Here is a 21,606-nt window from a genome sequence, read left to right on the forward strand (position 1 = left end):
ATCTGCTAACCAAGCTAGTAGTTCTATTCAGATAGTGACACAGCAGCTACTGTTCTCGTCTGTGAGAGTGTGTTTCAGGTTATGAAGCAGTAGGACAGTCTGAATGTGTGTGTGTGTCAGGTTATAAAGCAGTAGGACAGTCTGAATGTGTGTGTGTTTCAGGTTATAAAGCAGTAGGACAGTCTGAATGTGTGTGTGTTTCAGGTTATAAAGCAGTAGGACAGTCTGAATGTGTGTGTGTTTCAGGTTATAAAGCAGTAGGACAGTCTGAATGTGTGTGTGTTTCAGGTTATAAAGCAGTCGGACAGTCTGAATGTGTGTGTGTTTCAGGTTATAAAGCAGTAGGACAGTCTGAATGTGTGTGTGTTTCAGGTTATAAAGCAGTAGGACGGTCTGAATGTGTGTGTGTTTTAGGTTCTAAAGCAGTAGGACGGTCTGAATGTGTGTGTGTTTCAGGTTCTAAAGCAGTAGGACAGTCTGAATGTGTGTGTTTCAGGTTATAAAGCAGTAGGACAGTCTGAATGTGTGTGTGTTTCAGGTTATAAAGCAGTAGGACGGTCTGAATGTATGTGTGTTCCAGGTTCTAAAGCAGTAGGACAGTCTGAATGTGTGTGTGTTTCAGGTTATAAAGCAGTAGGACAGTCTGAATGTGTGTGTGTTTCAGGTTATAAAGCAGTAGGACAGTCTGAATGTGTGTGTGTGTTTCAGGTTATAATGCAGTAGGACAGTCTGAATGTGTGTGTGTGTGTCAGTGTGATTTACTTGTTGTGGGTCCAGAACTCTGTCCCAGATGTGGAGCTGGCTGAGGGACCCCACGAAGGACTCCACGGGGTTAAAGCCTTCACCCCTCTGGTCCTGGTCCTGGCCCAGCACCAATGCCCCTCCACCTGCAGGGTAGGGTCAAGGTTCAGAGGTTAACCACTAGTCTTTGAGTTCTATGAAATCAGCCTAAAAGATGTCAAAACCTCATTGCTATTACTTCATTAAGACCCGCAAAATAGCATTATTCTACTTTTTGACACATGTAGATACTATTAAGCAGCAGACAATGAGGACTCAATGAGGTACTAAGATGATACAGTAGAATGAGCAGGATAGCACTACACCTGGGATGGTGCTGCCCACTGACAGGCCTTTCCCTCCATCTGAGGGGTTTCCGTTGATATAGACCCTCCAGTCTCCGTCCCAGCTTCTCCATGACACCCCAATGTGGTGCCACTGGCCCGTGTTGACCGCCGGGCAGTCTGTGATCCTGTCCTTACCATTGATGTATAGGACCCACCTGGAGAGAGAAAGAGAGAGAGAGAGAGAGAGAGAGAGAGAGAGAATGAGAGAATGAGAGAATGAGAGAGAGAGAGAGAGAGAGAGAGAGAGAGAGAGAATGAGAGAATGAGAGAATGAGAGAGAGAGAGAGAGAGAGAGAATGAGAGAGAGAGAGAGAGAGAGAGAGAGAGAGAGAGAGAGAGAGAATGAGAAAGAGAGAGAGAGAGAGAGAGAGAGAGAATGAGAGAATGAGAGAGAGAGAGAGAGAGAAAGCATTTTGTGTGGACTAGAATAACAACTAGTTCCAAATACAGAAATAAACAAATATCCATCCTAGTCACTCTCCCTAGCCGTGCATGAACATGTATGTGTGTGTCAGTACTGACCCGTTGTAGTCTATGAGCAGGAAGGCGTTGTCACTTTCCTCCACGGCGTAGGAGATGGGCGTGCCGTAGTTGGTGGTGTCTGATGACCTCATCCAGAACGTACACGTGATCTCCGTCAGCGCAGGCATCACCCCGTCCATCATTACATAACCATGGATACCCGACACCTCGAAATCCAGGTTGAATGAGGTCGACATCTCTGAAGGGAAGAGAATGTTGAGGCAGTAAACGAGTGAAAAAAATATTACAATTATTATGAAAAAGTTTTAGGTGTAAATAGGAAGAGCAGTTTCCAGGTCATTGAGGTTAGAGGGAGAAAAAGTGTTTTGGGCCAGAAATGAAGTGTGTATGAAAATTGATTTTTAAGTAAAGGAGCAGTTGTTGATTCATATTAAATAGATATTGATCCAGAAAAAAGGACCAGACTAGTCCATTAGGCTGTGAAATCAAACTTTAAGAAAGCAATTTCCTTCGATTAGACAACCAGACGTTCGGCACCAATGCCTCCAATGAGTAGTGAAACCTCACATTTACTTGTCTACTGCTTGTGCTCCCAACAAAGGATCCTTTCTGTTGAATCATTTCGGTAAGAAAAATAAACCACTCCTGGTTGAGCAACAGACTCGTTGGTTCCAGCAATAGCTTTTTATTTATTTGTACTTATTACTTTAATAACTTCAAATTGTACCAACATTTATACACTCATCCTCCTCTCTCTACCCCTCCTCCACTCATCCCCCTCTCTCTGCTCCTCCTCCACTCATCCCCCTCTCTCTACCCCTCCTCCACTCATCCCCCTCTCTACTCCTCCTCCATGGCGTCTATACCTGTCTCACACCTGCTTCCGTTGAACCCAGGAGGGCAGCGGCAGGTGTAGGAGCCCGGTCCGTCTACACAGGTGGCCCCGTTGATACAAAGGTTAGCCTGACACTCATCAACATCCACCTGGCACAGCCTGCCACGGTAGCCCTCCACACACTGACACCTGCATACAGAGAGAGAAGACTGTCATATATACCTGTTCAGTGCACTTCATACACAATCATATTCTTTTAAGCCTTACAAATGCTGAATAACTGACTGAAGTCCCAGCCATATTTCACTAAAATCTCAAGTTTGAAAACAATTCAACACATATTTTCCACATAAATAAAACATAACTATGCAAAAGATGATATATAATAAAAAATAAATAAATAAAAGTACACCACTGCTTAGTTGGTTGACAGCAGTCAGCTGTTCCTTCTTGTTACCTGAAGTTGTTGACCGCGTCCTGACATGTCCCTCCATTCAGACAGGGGGCGCTGTTACACTCATTCACGTTGACCTCACAGCGGTAACCAGAGTAGCCCGGGAGGCAGGTGCAGGAGTACCCCCCCATCAGGTCGTCACACACACCCCCGTTCAGACACGGACTGGACAGACACTCATCTATCTCCAGCTCACAACGGGAACCTAGAAGACAGAAAGGAAAAAGATCTGATTTATTTCTTTGTTTATTTCTCAGGGACCATGCACAACATGCCATTGCATTGTGTCTTTGTGAGACGCAGAGTAGGTGAATGGATGACACATTCGAGTGTATAGTTTGAGAAACAAATGCCTCACAAGTCCTCAACTGGCAGCTTCATTAAATAGTACCCGCAAAACACCAGTCTCAACGCCAACAGTGAAGAGGCTACTTCAGGATGCTGGCCACCTATGTAGATATTCCATTCAAAATCAGCCGTTTCCAGCAACAATAGTAATTTACAACATTAACAATGTCTACACTGTATTTCTGATCAATTTGATGTTATTTTAATGGACAAATGTGCTTTTCTCTCAAAAACAAGGACATTTCTAAGTGACCCCAAACTTTTGAACGGTAGTGTATATTTATATATATATATATAAGAGAGAGAGAGAGAGAGAGATACAAATATCTAATAATCCAAATATACAACAATAGACAATATAATGATAAAGTTACATCTGAGTTTTCATTGTCCCTTGGTCCTACAGTATGTAACATCTTAAGAGTCACAATGTCTTAGTGTTCACATGACTGGCTTGCCTATAAGCTACATATAACAAAAGTACAGCACTCTCTCACACTGGTTGGCAGGGTGTTCCATAATCCAGCTGTCTGGCCAAATTTGGTGGAACTAAACTGAGTGGAGCAGTCCCCTTTGGTTGAAGCTGTTGTCGTATTGTTGATCACAAGGCAAAATATCATGTTTTTGATCATAACGCCTTATTGCGTGAGTACTGGAGAACTCAATTAATTCCATTGCTGGCATTGAATGTTTGCTGTATAAATTAAAGCATTTGTTTGTGGATGTTGCTCAAAAAATTGGTTTTGTAGGTTTTGCCTTTAGCAGGACAATATTTTTATTGGGCATATTATGATAATTACAGTTTTAAATTAAATAAATAATTTGCCATGTGACCATTTTACACGTGTTCCCTTCTGCAGTAGTTGCATAAAATGTGGCATTGTGATTATTACAAATGCAAGGTTTAATTTAAATGTTTAAGGGGCTGCCTCTGCAGTATATTCATGCAATGTTCATGCAATTATGAATACAGGTAACTGAAGTGCCAAAGGAGTCTGGTAGGGAGGCGAGGCAGAGTGATCCCACCTGTGAAGCCGTCAGCACAGCTGCAGGTGTACTGGTTGATCTCGTCCACACACACTCCCTCGTTCAGACAGGGGAAGGAGCTACACTCATTCACCTCTGCCTCGCACAGAGAACCTGGGACCGGACAGAGGACCGGCAGTCAATCATATACACACATCTGCATTCAAATAGTACTAAATGCAGCCTTGTTGCCAGACAAAGGTTTTGGCAAAGCAGAAACAGACTACAGCACCCAGGCTACTGAATGTCTGACAAATCCTCAAAGAAGATGTGTCTGTGTGGAGGACTGTGGACAGTCATGACGTGGAGGACAGTGGACAGACATGACATGGAGCACAGTGGACAGACATGACATGGAGGACTGTGGACAGTCATGACGTGGAGGACAGTGGACAGACATGAAGTGGAGGACAGAGGACAGACATGACATGGAGCACAGTGGACAGACATGACATGGAGGACAGTGGACAGTCATGACGTGGAGGACAGAGGACAGACATGACATGGAGCACAGTGGACAGACATGACATGGAGGACAGTGGACAGACATGAAGTGGAGGACAGAGGACAGACATGACATGGAGCACAGTGGACAGACATGACATGGAGGACAGTGCACAGTCATGACGTGGAGGACAGTGGACAGTCATGATGTGGAGGACAGAGGACAGACATGACATGGAGGACAGTGGACAGACATGACATGGAGGACAGTGGACAGTCATGACGTGGAGCACAGTGGACAGTCATGACGTGGAGGACAGTGGACAGTCATGATGTGGAGGACAGTGGACAGTCATGATGTGGAGGACAGTGGACAGTCATGACATGGAGGACAGTGGACAGTCATGACTTGGAGGACAGTGGACATTCATGATGTGGAGGACAGTGGACAGTCATGACATGGAGGACAGTGGACAGTCATGACATGGAGGACAGTGGACAGTCATGATGTGGAGGACAGTGGACAGTCATGATGTGGAGGACAGTGGACAGTCATGACGTGGAGGACAGAGGACAGACATGAAGTGGAGGACAGAGGACAGACATGACGTGGAGGACAGAGGACAGACATGAAGTGGAGGACAGAGGACAGACATGAAGTGGAGGACAGAGGACAGACATGAAGTGGAGGACAGAGGACAGACATGAAGTGGAGGACAGAGGACAGACATGAAGTGGAGGACAGAGGACAGACATGAAGTGGAGGACAGTGGACAGTCATGACATGGAGGACAGTGGACAGTCATGACGTGGAGGACAGTGGACAGTCATGACATGGAGGACAGTGGACAGTCATGACGTGGAGGACAGTGGACAGTCATGACATGGAGGACAGAGGACAGACATGAAGTGGAGGACAGTGGACAGACATGAAGTGGAGGACAGTGGACAGTCATGACATGGAGGACAGTGGACAGTCATGATGTGGAGGACAGAGGACAGTCATGATGTGGAGGACAGTGGACAGTCATGACGTGGAGGACAGTGGACAGTCATGACGTGGAGGACAGTGGACAGTCATGACGTGGAGGACAGTGGACAGTCATGACGTGGAGGACAGAGGACAGACATGACATGGAGGACAGTGGACAGTCATGACATGGAGGACAGTGGACAGTCATGAAGTGGAGGACAGTGGACAGTCATGACATGGAGGACAGTGTGTAGTTGTTGTGACGTCTCCATACCTACAAAGCCAGGTCTACACTGACAGAGGAAGTCTCCCATGCCATCCTTACAGAGACCGTCATTCTGGCAGGGTGCCGAGTCACACTCATCTATGTCACTCTCACACTTAGCCCCTGAGAGAGAAACACATCGTCACAGTGATATAAGACAACTTACCAACTGCCCGAGGTGATGTGATATATGGACACAGCCCTTAGCCGTGCTATATTGGCCATGTATCACAAACCCCAGTGGTGCCTTATTATTATTATAAACTGGTTACCAAGGTTATTAGAGCAGTAAAAATACAAGTTTGTCAAACCCGTGGTATACAGTGTGATATACCACAGCTGTCAGCCAATCAGCATTCAGTGCTCGAACCACCCAGTTTATAACTAATATTAACTTCTCATTGCTCTAATGATCATTGTTTGACTGAAAGCTTAAGTGTGTGTGTAACCGGTGTGATATGGCTAGCTGGTTAGCGGTGTTTTAATCGGTGATGTCACTTGCTCTAAGACCTTAAAGTAGTTGTCTCCCTTGCTCTGCAAGGGCCTTGGCTCTTGTGACATCATAGGTCATGGTGCTTCGAGGGTTGTTGATGTGTGCAGAGAGTCCCTGATTCATGCCCAGGTTGGGGCGAGGAGAGGGACAGCAGAACACTGTGACATGTGGAAGTTCTCTTTTCATTCCATTCATAACTGTTTTAGTTTACCTGTGAAACCAGGTAGACAGGTGCACACGTATCCCGCCCCCACCTCCTCACACGTGCCCCTGTTCTGACACGGATTCAGGAAACACTCATGGAACACCTGAGGAGATACAGGTACAGTCATGTGGTTGTGAGCTATGGTCATGAGTGTAGAGTGTGATCACTTCAGGAGAAAGAGAGCTCATCTCATTCTCACATTCTGTACTCATCATACTCATAAGCATTACTGATTACAACTCATCATCCCCAGTGCACTCTAGTCTAAGAGAACTTCTCTGGGGACCTTTGTTTAGTTCTCTGTAAGTTACCAGGACGTCATTGAGGACCATGTCAGGACCTTTTTGGATGTTTTAAGGACTTTCATTTCACTAGTCCTTAGGACACCACGTGATGACGTTGTTAGGATGTTCTTTGGACACTGTGTCATGGTCCCCTGGAGGTTTAGTCTACCCCCCCCCCCCCCCCCCCCCCCCGGTCTGTCCCGGGATGTCCCCGAGGATGTTTTTAGCACGTTCTTGGGACATTCTGTCATGGTCCCCTGAAGGTCCCCTGAACATTCTTGTGTCATGGTCCCCTGGAGATTTTTGTCAGGTGATGGTCGCAGGTGTCCCATTATAAGTAAAGTGATGAAATGGTATGGGTGTTTTAAGGTAAGTGGTACGCTGTCCAGCTAAAATAGTATAAAAACCTTTAATAAATGACAATATGATTACATTTGACATGATTACTTAGTACTGACTTTACAATATGACCCCACCTGGGATTTCTGCTGGGATTTCTGCTGCTGTACCACAAAGTCTTCTACACATTCAGTACCTATAATACAAATGTGCACTTAACAAAAGAGTGCCATCTCAAATCAATCAAATCTAATTTTATTCGTCACATGTTGCGAATACAACAGGTGTAGAATTTACTGTGAAATGCTTACTTACAAGCCCAACAATGCAGTTTTAAGAAAAGAAGAGTTGAGAAAATATTAATGAAATAAACTAAAGTAAAAAAAGAAACACAATAAAATAACAATAACGAAGCTGTATACACGGGGATACCGGTACCGAGTCAATGTGCGGGGGTTAATCGAGGTAATTGACAGGTTAATCGAGGTAATTGACAGGTTAATCGAGGTAATTGAGGTAATATGTACATGTAAAGTGCATTCAGAAAGTATTCAGGCCCCTTGACCTTTCCCACATTTTGTTACATTACAGCCTTATTCTAAAATTGATTAAATAATGTTTTCCCTCATCAATATCACTTAATGAAAGGCAAAAACAGATTTTCAGAAATGTTTGTAAATTCATTAAAAAAAATAAAAAAATACCATATTTACATAAGTTTTCAGACCATAGGTACTGAATGTGTAAAATACACATTTTCTATGAGCCTCGAAATTGAGCTCAGGTGCATCCTGTTTACATTGATCCTCCTTGAGATGTTTCTACAACTTGACTGCAGTCCACCTGTGGTAAATTCAATTGATTGGACAAGACTTGGAAAGGCACACATCTGTCTATATGAGGCCCTACATTTGACAGTGCATGTCAGAGCAAAAAGTAAGGCATGAGGTCGAAGTAATTGTCCGTAGAGCTCCGATACAGGATTGTGTCGAGGCACAGATCTGGGGAAGGGTAACAAAAAAGACTCTCAGACCATGAGAAACAAGATTCTCTGGTCTGATGAAACCAAGATTGAACACTTTGGCCTGAATGCCAAATGCCACGTCTGGAGAAAAACAAAAGAGTGCCAGCATGGTGGTGGCAGCATCATGCTGTGGGGATGTGTTTCAGAGGCAGGGACTGGGAGACAAGTCAGGATTAAGGGAAAGGTAAACGGCGCAAAGAACAGAGCGATCCTTGATGAAAACCTGCTCCTGGGCACTTGCGACCTCAGACTGGAGTGAAGGTTCACCTTCCAACAGGACAACAACCCTTAGCACACAGCCAAGACAACGCAGGAGTGGCTTCGGGACAAGTCTCTGAATGTCCTTGAGTGGCCCAGCCAGAGCCCGGACTTGAACCCGATTGAAAATCTCTGGAAAGACCTGAAAATAGCTCTGCAGCGACGCTCCCCATCCAACCTGACAGAGCTTGAGAGGATCTGCAGAGAAGAATGGGAGAAACTCCCAAAATACAGGTGTGACAAGCTTGTAGCGTCAAACCCAAGAAGACTCAAGGCTGTAATCTCTGTCAAAGGTGCTTCAACAAAGTACTGAGTAAAGGATCTGAATCCTTAAGTAAATGTGATATTTCAGTTTTACATTTTTTATATATGTTTACAATTTCTAAAAACCTGTTTTTGCTTTGTCCTTATGGGGCATTGTGTGTAGATTGACGAGCAAAAAAATGATTTAATACATTTTAGAATAAGTCTGTAATGTAACAAAATGTGGAAAACATTCAAGGGGTCTGAATACTTTCTGAATGCACTGTAGATAGGGGCAAAGTGACTATGCATAGATAATAAACAGTGAGTAGCAGCAGTATAGTAAAAGGGGGGTCAATGCAAATAGTCCAGGTAGTCATTTGATTAATTGTCCAGCAGTCTTATGGCTTGGGGGGTAGAAGCTGTTAAGGAGCCTTTTCGACCTTGACTTGGGGCTCCGGTACTACTTGCCGTGCGGTAGCAGAGAGAACAGTCTGTGACTTGGGTGGCTGGAGTTTTTGACCATTTTTAGTATAGAGGTCCTGGATGGCAGGAAGCTTGGCCCCAGTGCCGAGCAGTTGCCATACCAGGCGATGGATGATACAACCGGTCAGTATACTCTCGATGGTGCAGCTCGATGGTGCAACCTTTTGAGGATCTGGGGACCCATGACAAATCTTTTCAGTCTCCCGAGGGGGAATAGTGGTTGTTGTGCCCTCTTCACGACTGTCTTGGTGTGTTTGGACCATAATAGTTGGTGATGTGGACACCAAGGAACTTGAAGCTCTCAACCCACACTGCTATTCTCTTATTTATTTAATTAACTTATTTCAGTCATTTGAGATTGAGTTTTCAGTATAGTTGTCTAATGCTGGTGGGGCATATTATTCTGTTTTCATGTTACTCCTGAATTTAAGTGTATTTTAACAGAGCTAAGGTTTACTTTGAAGTGCAAAGTGTAGGAATAGGCCTACAGGTGAAATCCGTCAGGAGAAGACATGTTAAATAATGTATGAATAAGCATACACAATGTAAATATGTGTGCCAAATATTTAAGTTCCAAAACACTGTTGAGGAAGAACTTGTTCCAACGATCAGGCAGAGCTTGTTTTTAAGAGTTTATTCAAGCAATTGCAAGGAAGTTAACTCTCCTGAAATTTCCCGGGGAGGAACTTGATTATTTACAAATCACACAGTCTTTATATACTTCATCTACACAGAGCTGTTTACCCCTCCAAGGGGGAGGCAAACTTACAAAAGAGATAAGGGGTAATTGGCTCCACTTCCTTAGAAAAAATAATAAAAACAAGAACCAGTTCTAACCAGTTCTCACAGCCTATGTGTCTAAGATAGGGGCTGATTGATAAGACCTTTAGAGCCAAACAGACAAGGGAAGAGTTTAGCCTGGCTGGCTGTTAGTGTCTCAGAGATAAGGAGACAGTAATACATCACTCCTATGTGTGGTACTGGATGTAAAGAGGTTACTGGACAGCTGTGGAAAATGCTCAGTTGAATAGTATTATTCAACTCAAGCATTTACACAGCGTTAGACTTTGTTCCAACAATCCTAAAAGCACTTTTTTTATGGGTGGGTGTCCCTAGCATTGCCAAAAGACAAAGAGCTGTGACTGGATCAGTGGTTCACCAATCAGGGCCTTAGCAAAAGTAACAAGGGGAGATGTGTAGTGAAACTAGGGGGCGCGTGCCCTGGGTAAAAAATGTTTTGGAGGAGGAGAACATTTCTTTGCGACCATCAGGTGACTTCTCCGGGACAAACTGGGAATTAGACAAAACCTTCCAGGGGACCATGACGCAACATTCCAAGAACATCCTAAAATGTTGTCGGGAACGGCCCTGGGACAAACCGGGAACTAGACAAAACCTCCAGGGGACCATGACACAACATCCTGACAACTTTAGGCGACCATTTCGTGACGTCCCAGGGACGTCCTAGTGATTCATTATTGTTTGCAGGGTAACCCCTTGAGGTCTCTTGAGGACATAGGCCAGTCAGTCAGTCTCACCTGGCTGCTAGCCTGGTAGTCCTGGGATACCACCACTTCTGGGGCTGATGTCACACTCTGCTCTTTGGGCAGGAAACTAGAGCCAAAACCTGACAGAGGGGATGGAGAGAGGGAGAGAGGGAGAAAGGGAGAGTGAGAGGGGGGGAGACAGAGAGGAGGAGAGATAGATGGAGAGAGACAGAGACAGAGAGAGAGAGAGAGAGAGAGAGAGAGAGAGAGAGGGAGGGAGAGAGAGAGAGAGAGAGAGGACGAGGAGAGAGAGAGAGAGAGAGAGAGAGAAAGAAAGACAGAATAGGACGAGAGAAAAAAGAGAGAGGGTTTCATTAAGCTCATATTTATTCTACAGCCACAACCTTTATTTTGTAGGGTATTTCATTCTCCAGTAGTCACATGTCTAAGACATTTCCATTCTCCAGTAGTCACATGTCTAAGACATTTCCATTCTCCAGTAGTCACATGTCTAAGACATTTCCATTCTCCAGTAGTCACATGTCTAAGACATTTCCATTCTCCAGTAGTCACATGTCTAAGACATTTCCATTCCCCAGTAGTCACATGTCTAAGACATTTCCATTCTCCAGTAGTCACATGTCTAAGACATTTCCATTCTCCAGTAGTCACATGTCTAATACATTTCCATTCTCCAGTAGTCACATGTCTAAGACATTTCCATTCTCCAGTAGTCACATGTCTAAGACATTTCCATTCTCCAGTAGTCACATGTCTAAGACATTTCCATTCTCCAGTAGTCACATGTCTAAGACATTTCCATTCCCCAGTAGTCACATGTCTAAGACATTTCCATTCTCCAGTAGTCACATGTCTAAGACATTTCCATTCCCCAGTAGTCACATGTCTAAGACATTTCCATTCTCCAGTAGTCACATGTCTAAGACATTTCCATTCTCCAGTAGTCACATGTCTAAGACATTTCCATTCTCCAGTAGTCACATGTCTAAGACATTTCCATTCCCCAGTAGTCACATGTCTAAGACATTTCCATTCTCCAGTAGTCACATGTCTAAGACATTTCCATTCTCCAGTAGTCACATGTCTAAGACATTTCCATTCTCCAGTAGTCACATGTCTAAGACATTTCCATTCTCCAGTAGTCACATGTCTAAGACATTTCCATTCCCCAGTAGTCACATGTCTAAGACATTTCCATTCTCCAGTAGTCACATGTCTAAGACATTTCCATTCTCCAGTAGTCACATGTCTAATACATTTCCATTCTCCAGTAGTCACATGTCTAAGACATTTCCATTCTCCAGTAGTCACATGTCTAAGACATTTCCATTCTCCAGTAGTCACATGTCTAAGACATTTCCATTCCCCAGTAGTCACATGTCTAAGACATTTCCATTCTCCAGTAGTCACATGTCTAAGACATTTCCATTCTCCAGTAGTCACATGTCTAAGACATTTCCATTCCCCAGTAGTCACATGTCTAAGACATTTCCATTCTCCAGTAGTCACATGTCTAAGACATTTCCATTCCCCAGTAGTCACATGTCTAAGACATTTCCATTCTCCAGTAGTCACATGTCTAATACATTTCCATTCTCCAGTAGTCACATGTCTAAGACATTTCCATTCCCCAGTAGTCACATGTCTAAGACATTTCCATTCTCCAGTAGTCACATGTCTAAGACATTTCCATTCTCCAGTAGTCACATGTCTAATACATTTCCATTCTCCAGTAGTCACATGTCTAAGACATTTCCATTCCCCAGTAGTCACATGTCTAAGACATTTCCATTCTCCAGTAGTCACATGTCTAAGACATTTCCATTCTCCAGTAGTCACATGTCTAAGACATTTCCATTCTCCAGTAGTCACATGTCTAAGACATTTCCATTCTTTCCTGAGCATATATCAAAATCCCTTTTCCATTCAGTGGCCAAGTCTCAAACAATGTTGTCTGTCTACGGTCTCAAATAATGCCCTGTTGCCAGTCTAGTGTCATTTTGACCAGAGCCGTGTGTCAGTCGTCCTATGAGGAATAGGATGGCATTACAGATGCAGACTCAGGTCAAAGGTTGGGCACTATAGGGGAAAAGGGTGTCATGAATACACTATAATTTAGTTCAAACTTGATTTTCACCAGAGGAACATTTGGTTGCATATATACTGTATGAGCAATAAGGAATATGGTGTAATTAAGTAAATAAATTCAGCCAGTGTAGTGTAACAGTAGGGTGTGATGTGAAACTCAGCCAGTGTAGTGTAACAGTAGGGTGTGATGTGAAACTCAGCCAGTGTAGTGTAACAGTAGGGTGTGATGTGAAACTCAGCCAGTGTAGTGTAACAGTAGGGTGTGATGTGAAACTCAGCCAGTGTAGTGTAACAGTAGGGTGTGATGTGAAACTCACTGGAGCAGTGTTGTATGGCAGTGGCCCCGGTGACTGTGGTGGTGCCGTAGAAAGGGCAGGCGAGGCAGTAGGAGCGACCGTGGTCGGGTTGGTAGTAGTCTCTGGGGCAGGGGTAGCAGGGGACCAACCCTGTTCGAGAGAAATGACCTGCCAAACAAGGAACTGGAGGGGAAGGGGAGAGGGGAGACAGTTAGTCAGTGTCACACATGAAAGTAAGCTCAGTAATCATATTTTTATGCATAGTAAGTGAGTTCAGTCATAATACTAATTGAGTTCAGTCACAGTGTCATGTCTGTGATTTCCCCTCCCCTCTTTTATTTTATTTAACTAGGCAAGTCAATTAAGAACAAATTCTTATTTACAATGACGGCCTACCCCGGCCAAACCTACCCCGGCCAGACGCTGGGGCAATTGTGCGCCGCCCTATGGGCCTCCCAATCACGGCCGGACGTGTTTCAGCCTGGATTCGAACCAGGGACTGTAGTGACGCCTCTTACACTGAGATGCAGTGCCTTAGACCGCTGCCTCTTCACAGGGTCAGTGGTGTGTTCAGAGTCTGAGTACTGTATAGTTTCTGTCTCTCTCTCTCTAACTCACCTCCACACTCAGACATCTCCCTTGCCCCGCTGGTGACGGTGGAGGTCTCATCCGGACAGACCAGACACTCTCTGGACCCAAACCCAGGCTGGTAGTGCCCCAGTGGGCACGACTCACACGTCTCCAGCCCGTTCACAGAGTAACCTCCAGGCCTGCACTGCTCTGAAAACACACAGAAACACATACACTATAAACATATCACAGTAAAGAGGTCATTGAGTTTTTGCCTTCAGGATATTGTAGAAATGGTGCCACCTGCTCATGATGAATAGAGTTGATGATATAGTATTTTAGGACCCAACATTTTTTCTGGTCAGTTCTGACAAGGTACTGAGACCCAGTGTTTTTTTCCAAGTCAGATCACTTGGTCAGAAAAACTCCAGGCCTATGTACAGTATAACCAATGTATGAGGACCTTGTACATGTCTTTTACCTCTGGAGGGTTACAGCATTTACCTCTGGACAGTTACAGTGTTTTACCTCTGGAGGGTTACAGCATTTACCTCTGGAGGGTTACAGTGTTTTACCTCTGGAGGGTTACAGTGTTTTACCTCTGGAGGGTTACAGTGTTTTACCTCAGGAGGGTTGCAGTGTTTTACCTCAGGAGGGTTACAGTGTTTTACCTCTGCAGGGTTACAGCATTTACCTCTGGAAGGTTACAGTGCTTTATCTCTGGAGGGTTACAGTGTTTTACCTCTGGAGGGTTACAGTGTTTTACCTCCGGAGGGTTACATTGTTTTACCTCCAGAGGGTTCGTTTGTTTTACCTCCGGAGGGTTAAAATGTTTTACCCCTGGAGGGTTACAGTGTTTTACCTCTGGAGGATTACAGTGTTATACCTCTGGAGGGTTCAAATGTTTTACTTCTGGAGGGTTACAGTGTTTCTCTTCTGGAGGGTTACATTTTTTTTACCTCCGGAGGGTTAAAATGTTTTACCCCTGGAGGGTTACAGTGTTTTATCTCTGGAGGATTCAAGTGTTTTACCTCTGGAGGGTTACAGCATATACCTCTGGAGGGTAACAGCATTTACCTCTGGAGGGTAACAGTGTTTTACCTCTGGAGGGTTACAGTGTTTTACCTCTGGAGGGTGACAGTGTTTTACCTCTGGAGGGTTACAGAGTTTTATTTCTTGATGGTTACAGCATTTACCTTTGGAGGGTAACAGCATTTACCTCTGGAGGGTAACATCATTTACCTCTGGAGGGTTACAGCATTTACCTCTGGAGGGTTACAGTGTTTTACCTCTGGAGGGTTACAGTGTTTTACCTCTGGAGGGTGACAGTGTTTTACCTCTGGAGGGTAACAGTGTTTTACCTCTGGAGGGTTACAGTGTTTTACCTCTGGAGGTTGACAGTGTTTTACCTCTGGAGGGTTACAGTGTTTTATTTCTTGATGGTTACAGCATTTACCTTTGGAGGGTAACAGCATTTACCTCTGGAGGGTAACATCATTTACCTCTGGAGGGTTACAGCATTTACCTCTGGAGGGTTACAGTGTTTTACCTCTGGAGGGTTACAGTGTTTTACCTCTGGAGGGTTACAGTGTTTTACCTCTGGAGGGTTACAGTGCTTTACCTTTGCACTGGTCCTGGCTGCGTGCGTGGAGGTAGGCTGTGGAGGATCCATCAGGACAGGTCTTACACTCCATCTGACCCTCCTGTTCCTGGAAGGACCCCAGCCAGCAGCTCTCACACTCTGCATACTCCAGGGAGTAGTAGGTTCCCACTGGACACTGGACTGGAACACACAGAATACATAACCACATATAATCAGCTACATTACCACACATAACCGTACATGTTTACACATTGGCACACATAGCCAGACATATTTACACATTGCCACACATAGCTAGACATATTTACACATTACCACACACAGCCAGACATATTTACACATTACCACACATAGCCAGACATATTTACATATTTCCACACATAGCCAGACATATTTACACATTACCACACATAGCCAGACATATTTACACATTACCACACATAACTAGAGAGTAGTAGATCCCCACCTGGACACTGGACTGAGGCACACAGCAACCCATATGGACACTCATCCGTTAATTAATTCATCCATCCATCCATCAATCCATTAATTCATTCATCAATACTCTATGTGGACACTGTGAACCTGGAGACCATGCTAAATATATATACTGTTACTGTGTGTATCTTATGGCCCACTACTCACCACACATCCTCCCCTTCAGTACAGACCCAGGTCGGCAAAACAGAGAGGCCCTCTTGCTCTCCAGGGACTTGGGGTCAGCCACCACAATCATCTCCGAAGACACGTGATATGACGACAGAGGCTGCTTGGCCAGCGTCCGCTTCAGCCGATTGGTCAGCTGCTCCAGGGTCCGCAACAGGCGCTTCTGATTGGCTACCTCCACCGAGTCATTCCTGGACGAGGGCAACGGGATGCTTGCTGGGAGAATGGGCACAGCTCAAAGGACGGGACTCGAACGACAACAACAACAACTAACACTCAATTCTAAATTCGTCCCGACTCCCCTCTAGGCCAGGGCTATTCAATGGCTATGCAATTCCGACCCTCTAAGGCCAAATTATCTGGTAGTTAAATAATCAATTAACGTAGTTGATTGGCCAAAGACTTCACTCCCAGACTCCCATAATGAATATAATTATCAATCAATCAATCGTCTACCCTGGTCTGAAACAACTTTATTTGATGCCAAGTGCTTCCCAATGGGCAGAAAAGTGTAAGTCCATCAGGCATTATGTGAGCACATCCAAAGAAACTTGCCAGGTGCTCGTTTGATGGAACAGATTAAAATAAACAAAATATACTGTCATACTGTCATATGCTCAGTAACATGAACATGAGTGTGTTCACACGGGTATGATGACAGTCCCTCCACCATAGCTACCTGTGATGTTGAAGAAGATCTGTATCTTTTGGTCTCTGGTGGGGCCGGCGATCTTACGGTGCCTCTTGGCGCGGTAATGGGAGGTTCCCGTCCTGCCGGTACCGTCCTGTTGCATAGGAGTTCTCTGGCTGTCCGTGGCAAAGCCTGTATCGAAGTAGGCATAGTCCTGACCACTCTGGGGTCCCCAGTTACTGCCCCATCCTCCTGGACCTGGGAGACGGGAGGCAGAGGGGAGACAGAGGGGAGACAGAGGGGAAGCAGAGGTGAGAAAGAGGGGAGAAAGAGGGGAGGCAGAGGGGAGACAGAGGGGAGACAGAGGGGAGACAGAGGGGAGGCAGAGGGGAGGCAGAGGGGAGACAGAGGGGAGACAGAGGGGAGGCAGAGGGGAGACAGAGGAGAGACAGAGGGGAGGCAGAGGGGAGGCAAAGGGGAGACAGAGGGGAGACGGAGGGGAGACAGAGGGGAGGCAGAGGGGAGGCAGAGGGGAAACAGAGGGGAGGCAAAGGGGAGACAGAGGGGAAGAAGAGGGGAGGGGGAGGGCAAGGGGGGTTGGGAGAGTGGAGAGAGAGGGAGAGAGGGGAAGGGGTGAAGGAAGGGGGGGGTGGGTTATAGGGCAAATACATTCATGTCGAGGCTCAACTGCTTGTACAGTACAATCTTATAGTTGGGGCAAGGAGTTTTTACAGGCAACATGACCTGTCCAGGAATGAAAAATCTGGGCCATTCGTACAACCTATAACAAGGTCACATGATCACATGGTCAGGGAAAACTCCTGGCCCAATAGTAACTGAAAAGGTCTTACCGATGGCGAATCCATTCTCATAGTCATAGTTGTACTCCAGACAGTGGCCCTGTGACATCACATCTAACTTGCAGGCAACATCATCATTACTGCAGATGGTCGGGAGCTATGGATACAAATGAGAGAGAAAGGAAACATATTGTGTGTGTGTGGTGTGTGGTGTGTGTGTGTGTGTGTGTGTGTGTGTGTGTGCGTGGTGTGTGTGTGTGTGTGGTGTGTGTGGTGTGTGGTGTGTGTGTGTGTGTGTGTGTGTGTGTGTGTGTGTGTGTGTGTGTGTGTGTGTGTGTGTGTGTGGTGTGTGGTGTGTGGTGTGTGGTGTGTGTGTGTGTGGTGTGTGGTGTGTGGTGTGTGGTGTGTGGTGTGTGTGTGTGTGTGTGTGTGTGTGTGTGTGTGTGTGTGCGTGGTGTGTGTGGTGTGTGGTGTGTGGTGTGTGGTGTGTGTGTGTGTGTGTGTGTGTGTGTGTGTGGTGTGTGTGGTGTGTGGTGTGTGTGTGTGTACTCCTGTGTTCTCACCATGTCTCCTAGTTTAGTGCTGAACTCCCCGGTAAAGGACTTGACCAGATCCAGGTCACCACAGCGAGAGGCTTTGAACAGCATCTCGAAGGGCTTAATCCCATGGTTGGCAATACGGTTCACTGAGATAGAGGGACAGGACACACAGACATGCACACACATGATTTAATTTCAATAATGAATAGCATGCATGTACAGCTACTGTAACTGTAATATAAGAGGTGGCAAGAGAGGATGCGACTAAATACGAAGTGTTTTTTATCACTGGTACTATTTTCACAATCATGTGGTGAACTTTCAAAACTCTTTGTACAAAACTCCAAACTGGTAACTCTAGTAAACCAGCCAGTCTTACATTTAAAACCTTTTATTGTGCATTCCTTTTGTTTTACGACATCTTAACCCCAAATAAAAGTTTACTGTGAAATTTAATGAGTACGTTGGTTTAATCACCAAAACACAATATAATGACATCTTCCATATTAAGTCATTCTAACAACCAGTTGATCCAATAGCAAATTTAAGAGACATGATTCAAAATGGCCCTTTAATGTAGTTTGCAACAGTACTGTAAATTACAATACATGACACTGTTTTCACATTAGGCACGACCCATTCAAATTGATCAATTTATAGGTGTGATCATTGAAGACATCTTTCACAATGTGATCAAATGAAAGAAATGAAAGAAACGTAATGTTTAGCATCCACTAGTTTGCATTAAGTCTGTCTTAAGCAGTTGGCCATATGTTCTCATCGAAATCGCTGTAAATGTCCTCATTGGTCATACTTTAGCTTCTCATTGACATCACAGTAAATGTCCTCATTGGTCATACTTTAGCTTCTCATTGACATCACAGTAAATGTCCTCATTGGTCATACTTTAGCTTCTCATCGACATCGCAGTAAATGTCCTCATTGGTCATACTTGAGCTTCTCATTGACATCGCAGTAAATGTCCTCATTGGTCATACTTTAGCTTCTCATTGACATCACAGTAAATGTCCTCATTGGTCATACTTTAGCTTCTGATCGACATCACAGTAAATGTCCTCATTGTTCATTCACCTGGGGATCAACCTTTCGGCACGGCGAATCCAAGCCTGACATACTGTAGGTATGACATCGTTGCCTATCTCATCCATGGCCTGAAGTATGGTGATACGCTCATGGGGATGGCAATCATACATCTTAGAGTTCTGAAACAATGGGTTTTGTACTGAGTTGTGAAAATTGACCACATACTTGTGAAAATTGACCACGTACTTGTGAAAATTGACCACGTACTTGTGAAAATTGACCACATACTTGTGAAAATTGACCACATACTTGTGAAAATTGCTCCAAAGTGATGAAAAAAAAACAGCCAAAGAAAATGTACTGCAGGTGTCTGTCCCAAATGGCAGCCATACCCAAAGACCAGGGTTCAAAGTAGTGCACTATATAGTGAACAGGGTTCCATTTGGGATGCAGACTATGACTAAGGTCACTCACAGGAGCAGTCGGGTCTGTCGGGCGAGTGTGGCGGCTCCCACACTCCGTTGTTAGCACAGAAGTAGCTGTGGACGTCCTGCTGTGTGAAGCTGTATCCATCTTTACAGTACAGAGTACAGTTGACCCCGTCCTCCTCTTCTGAACAGGAGAACTCCCCATTCACTGGGACGAAGGGCTGTTCACATGTGGACCCTGGAATATAACAGAGACACGCAGAGCTTCATCGGTAATGTAGTTATGGGGCTGGCTGAATTCTATTAAATAAAATACATATTGTATTTATTTTGTGTGCACCCAGTCTCAACATTGATAGGTAATGTAGTACAACATGGAGGAAGGAAAGTGGATGGCAAATGTGAAGTACAGCACCAAACAATTGATTTGAGATTTCATCCTATTCCAAAACAGTGAAGCTCTGCTTCAACCAAATAAAAACATATATTAAATATGACATAAATACATGAACATTAAAACAAATCCTGTAGTTGAATGAAGATCTAAGTGCTTGTGGTGTACAGGCCTACCTTGTAAAGCCACAACACAGCAAAGATAGAGATGTACAGAGTAAACTAGTCATCTCTAGAATACTCTGGTCATCTCTAGTAAACTCTGGTCATTTCTAGTATACTCTAGTATACTCTAGAATACATTGGTTGTCTCTAGTAAACTGGTTAACTCTAGTATACTCTAGTATACTCTAGAATATATTGGTCATCTCTAGTGAACTCTGGTCAAATCTAGTATTCAACGAGCAAATTCTAGTAAACTCTGGTCAACGCTAGTCTACTCTTGTCAGCTCTAGTCTACTCTGGTCAGCTCAAGTCTACTCTGGTCAGCTCTAGTCTACTCTGGTCAGCTCTAGTCTACTCTGGTCAACTCAAGTCTACTCTGGTCAGCTCTAGTCTACTCTGGTCAGCTCTAGTCTACTCTGGTCAGCTCTAGTCTACTCTGGTCAGCTCTAGTCTACTCTGGTCAACTCTAGTCTACTCTGGTCAACTCTAGTTTACTCTGGTCAGCTCTAGTCTACTCTGGTCAGCTCTAGTCTACTCTGGTCAACTCTAGTCTACTCTGGTCAACTCTAGTCTACTCTGATCAGCTCTAGTCTACTCTGGTGAACTCAAGTCTACTCTGGTCAGCTCTAGTCTACTCTGGTCAGCTCTAGTCTACTCTGGTCAACTCTAGTCTACTCTGGTCAGCTCTATTCTACTCTGGTCAGCTCTAGTCTACTCTGGTCAGCTCTAGTCTACTCTGGTCAACTCTGGTCAACTCTAGTCTACTCTGGTCAACTCTAGTCTACTCTGGTCAACTCTAGTCTACTCTGGTCATCTCTACTATGCTCTAGTAACTCTAGTAAACTCCTTCCTTTTACCTTGTACAGTGATGGTGAGGTGGCAGGTGCGGTTGTTGCCTGCCTGATCCGTAGCTGTGTAGCTCACCACCGTCTCTCCGACAGGGAATAGAGAGCCTGGTGTGTGTGTGGTGGACACACTCAGACGCCCACCTGAGAATGGTACAAAACACACAAAAACAATAACTAACAGTTATATATGATCTTGCAGACCATCTCTGGGACATTGAAGCAAAGACAAACTCTGTACCAACTATGTACTTTGGTTTTCTTATCCCTCATTGGATCATGGGTTTAAATCCAGGGTTTAATCCTTGAAAGTCAAATGTCTTGTCATTGTCACTGCTGCTCCCGAGTGGCGCAGTGGTCTAAGGCACTGCATCTCAGTGCTAGAGGCGTCACTACAGACCTTGGTTCGATTCCAGGCTGTTTCACAATCAGCCGTGATTGGGAGACCCATAGGGCGGTGCACAATAGGCCGTCATTGTAAATAAGAATTTGTTCTCAGCTGACATACTTAGTTGCATAAAGGTTAAATGAAAATAAAATACAAAATAAATCATGTTTAAAAGACACCTAGATAAACTACAGTATCATTAATAGCCCTGCAGAGAGCAGTGGTGTGTCAGTTACCATAGATGGGCAGAATGAGTCACTTTAGTCCTGGTTAACCACAACAGTTATACAAAAGCAGGGCATGTTGACACATGTTGGAACGGCTGGTCTCTCTCTCAGAGCATCACATGGCATCA

General features: G+C 44.7%; 1 protein-coding gene across 3 annotated transcripts in view; it reads right to left on the reverse strand.

Annotated features, from left to right (window-relative positions):
* The window catches only part of LOC110532940 (sushi, von Willebrand factor type A, EGF and pentraxin domain-containing protein 1), a 155,842-nt gene that overhangs the window by 40,281 nt on the left and 93,955 nt on the right, over positions 1-21,606 (reverse strand). For all 3 annotated transcript variants that reach the window (XM_036987453.2, XM_036987454.2, XM_090183690.1), the window contains exons 11-28: positions 20,876-21,007; positions 19,507-19,698; positions 18,013-18,134; positions 17,501-17,606; positions 16,698-16,907; positions 15,998-16,234; positions 15,371-15,532; positions 13,798-13,959; positions 13,201-13,362; positions 10,826-10,914; positions 6,660-6,756; positions 5,965-6,078; positions 4,274-4,387; positions 2,903-3,104; positions 2,477-2,634; positions 1,650-1,848; positions 1,107-1,282; positions 763-887 (exon numbers count right to left, since the gene is read on the reverse strand). In XM_036987453.2, the coding sequence (XP_036843348.2) occupies positions 763-887; positions 1,107-1,282; positions 1,650-1,848; positions 2,477-2,634; positions 2,903-3,104; positions 4,274-4,387; positions 5,965-6,078; positions 6,660-6,756; positions 10,826-10,914; positions 13,201-13,362; positions 13,798-13,959; positions 15,371-15,532; positions 15,998-16,234; positions 16,698-16,907; positions 17,501-17,606; positions 18,013-18,134; positions 19,507-19,698; positions 20,876-21,007 (2,759 nt within the window). The remainder of the gene's footprint in view (positions 1-762; positions 888-1,106; positions 1,283-1,649; positions 1,849-2,476; positions 2,635-2,902; positions 3,105-4,273; positions 4,388-5,964; positions 6,079-6,659; positions 6,757-10,825; positions 10,915-13,200; positions 13,363-13,797; positions 13,960-15,370; positions 15,533-15,997; positions 16,235-16,697; positions 16,908-17,500; positions 17,607-18,012; positions 18,135-19,506; positions 19,699-20,875; positions 21,008-21,606) is intronic.

This window comes from Oncorhynchus mykiss, chromosome 9, assembly GCF_057628025.1.
Source record: "Oncorhynchus mykiss isolate SJ-2025 chromosome 9, ASM5762802v1, whole genome shotgun sequence".
NCBI classification, from domain to species: domain Eukaryota; kingdom Metazoa; phylum Chordata; class Actinopteri; order Salmoniformes; family Salmonidae; genus Oncorhynchus; species Oncorhynchus mykiss.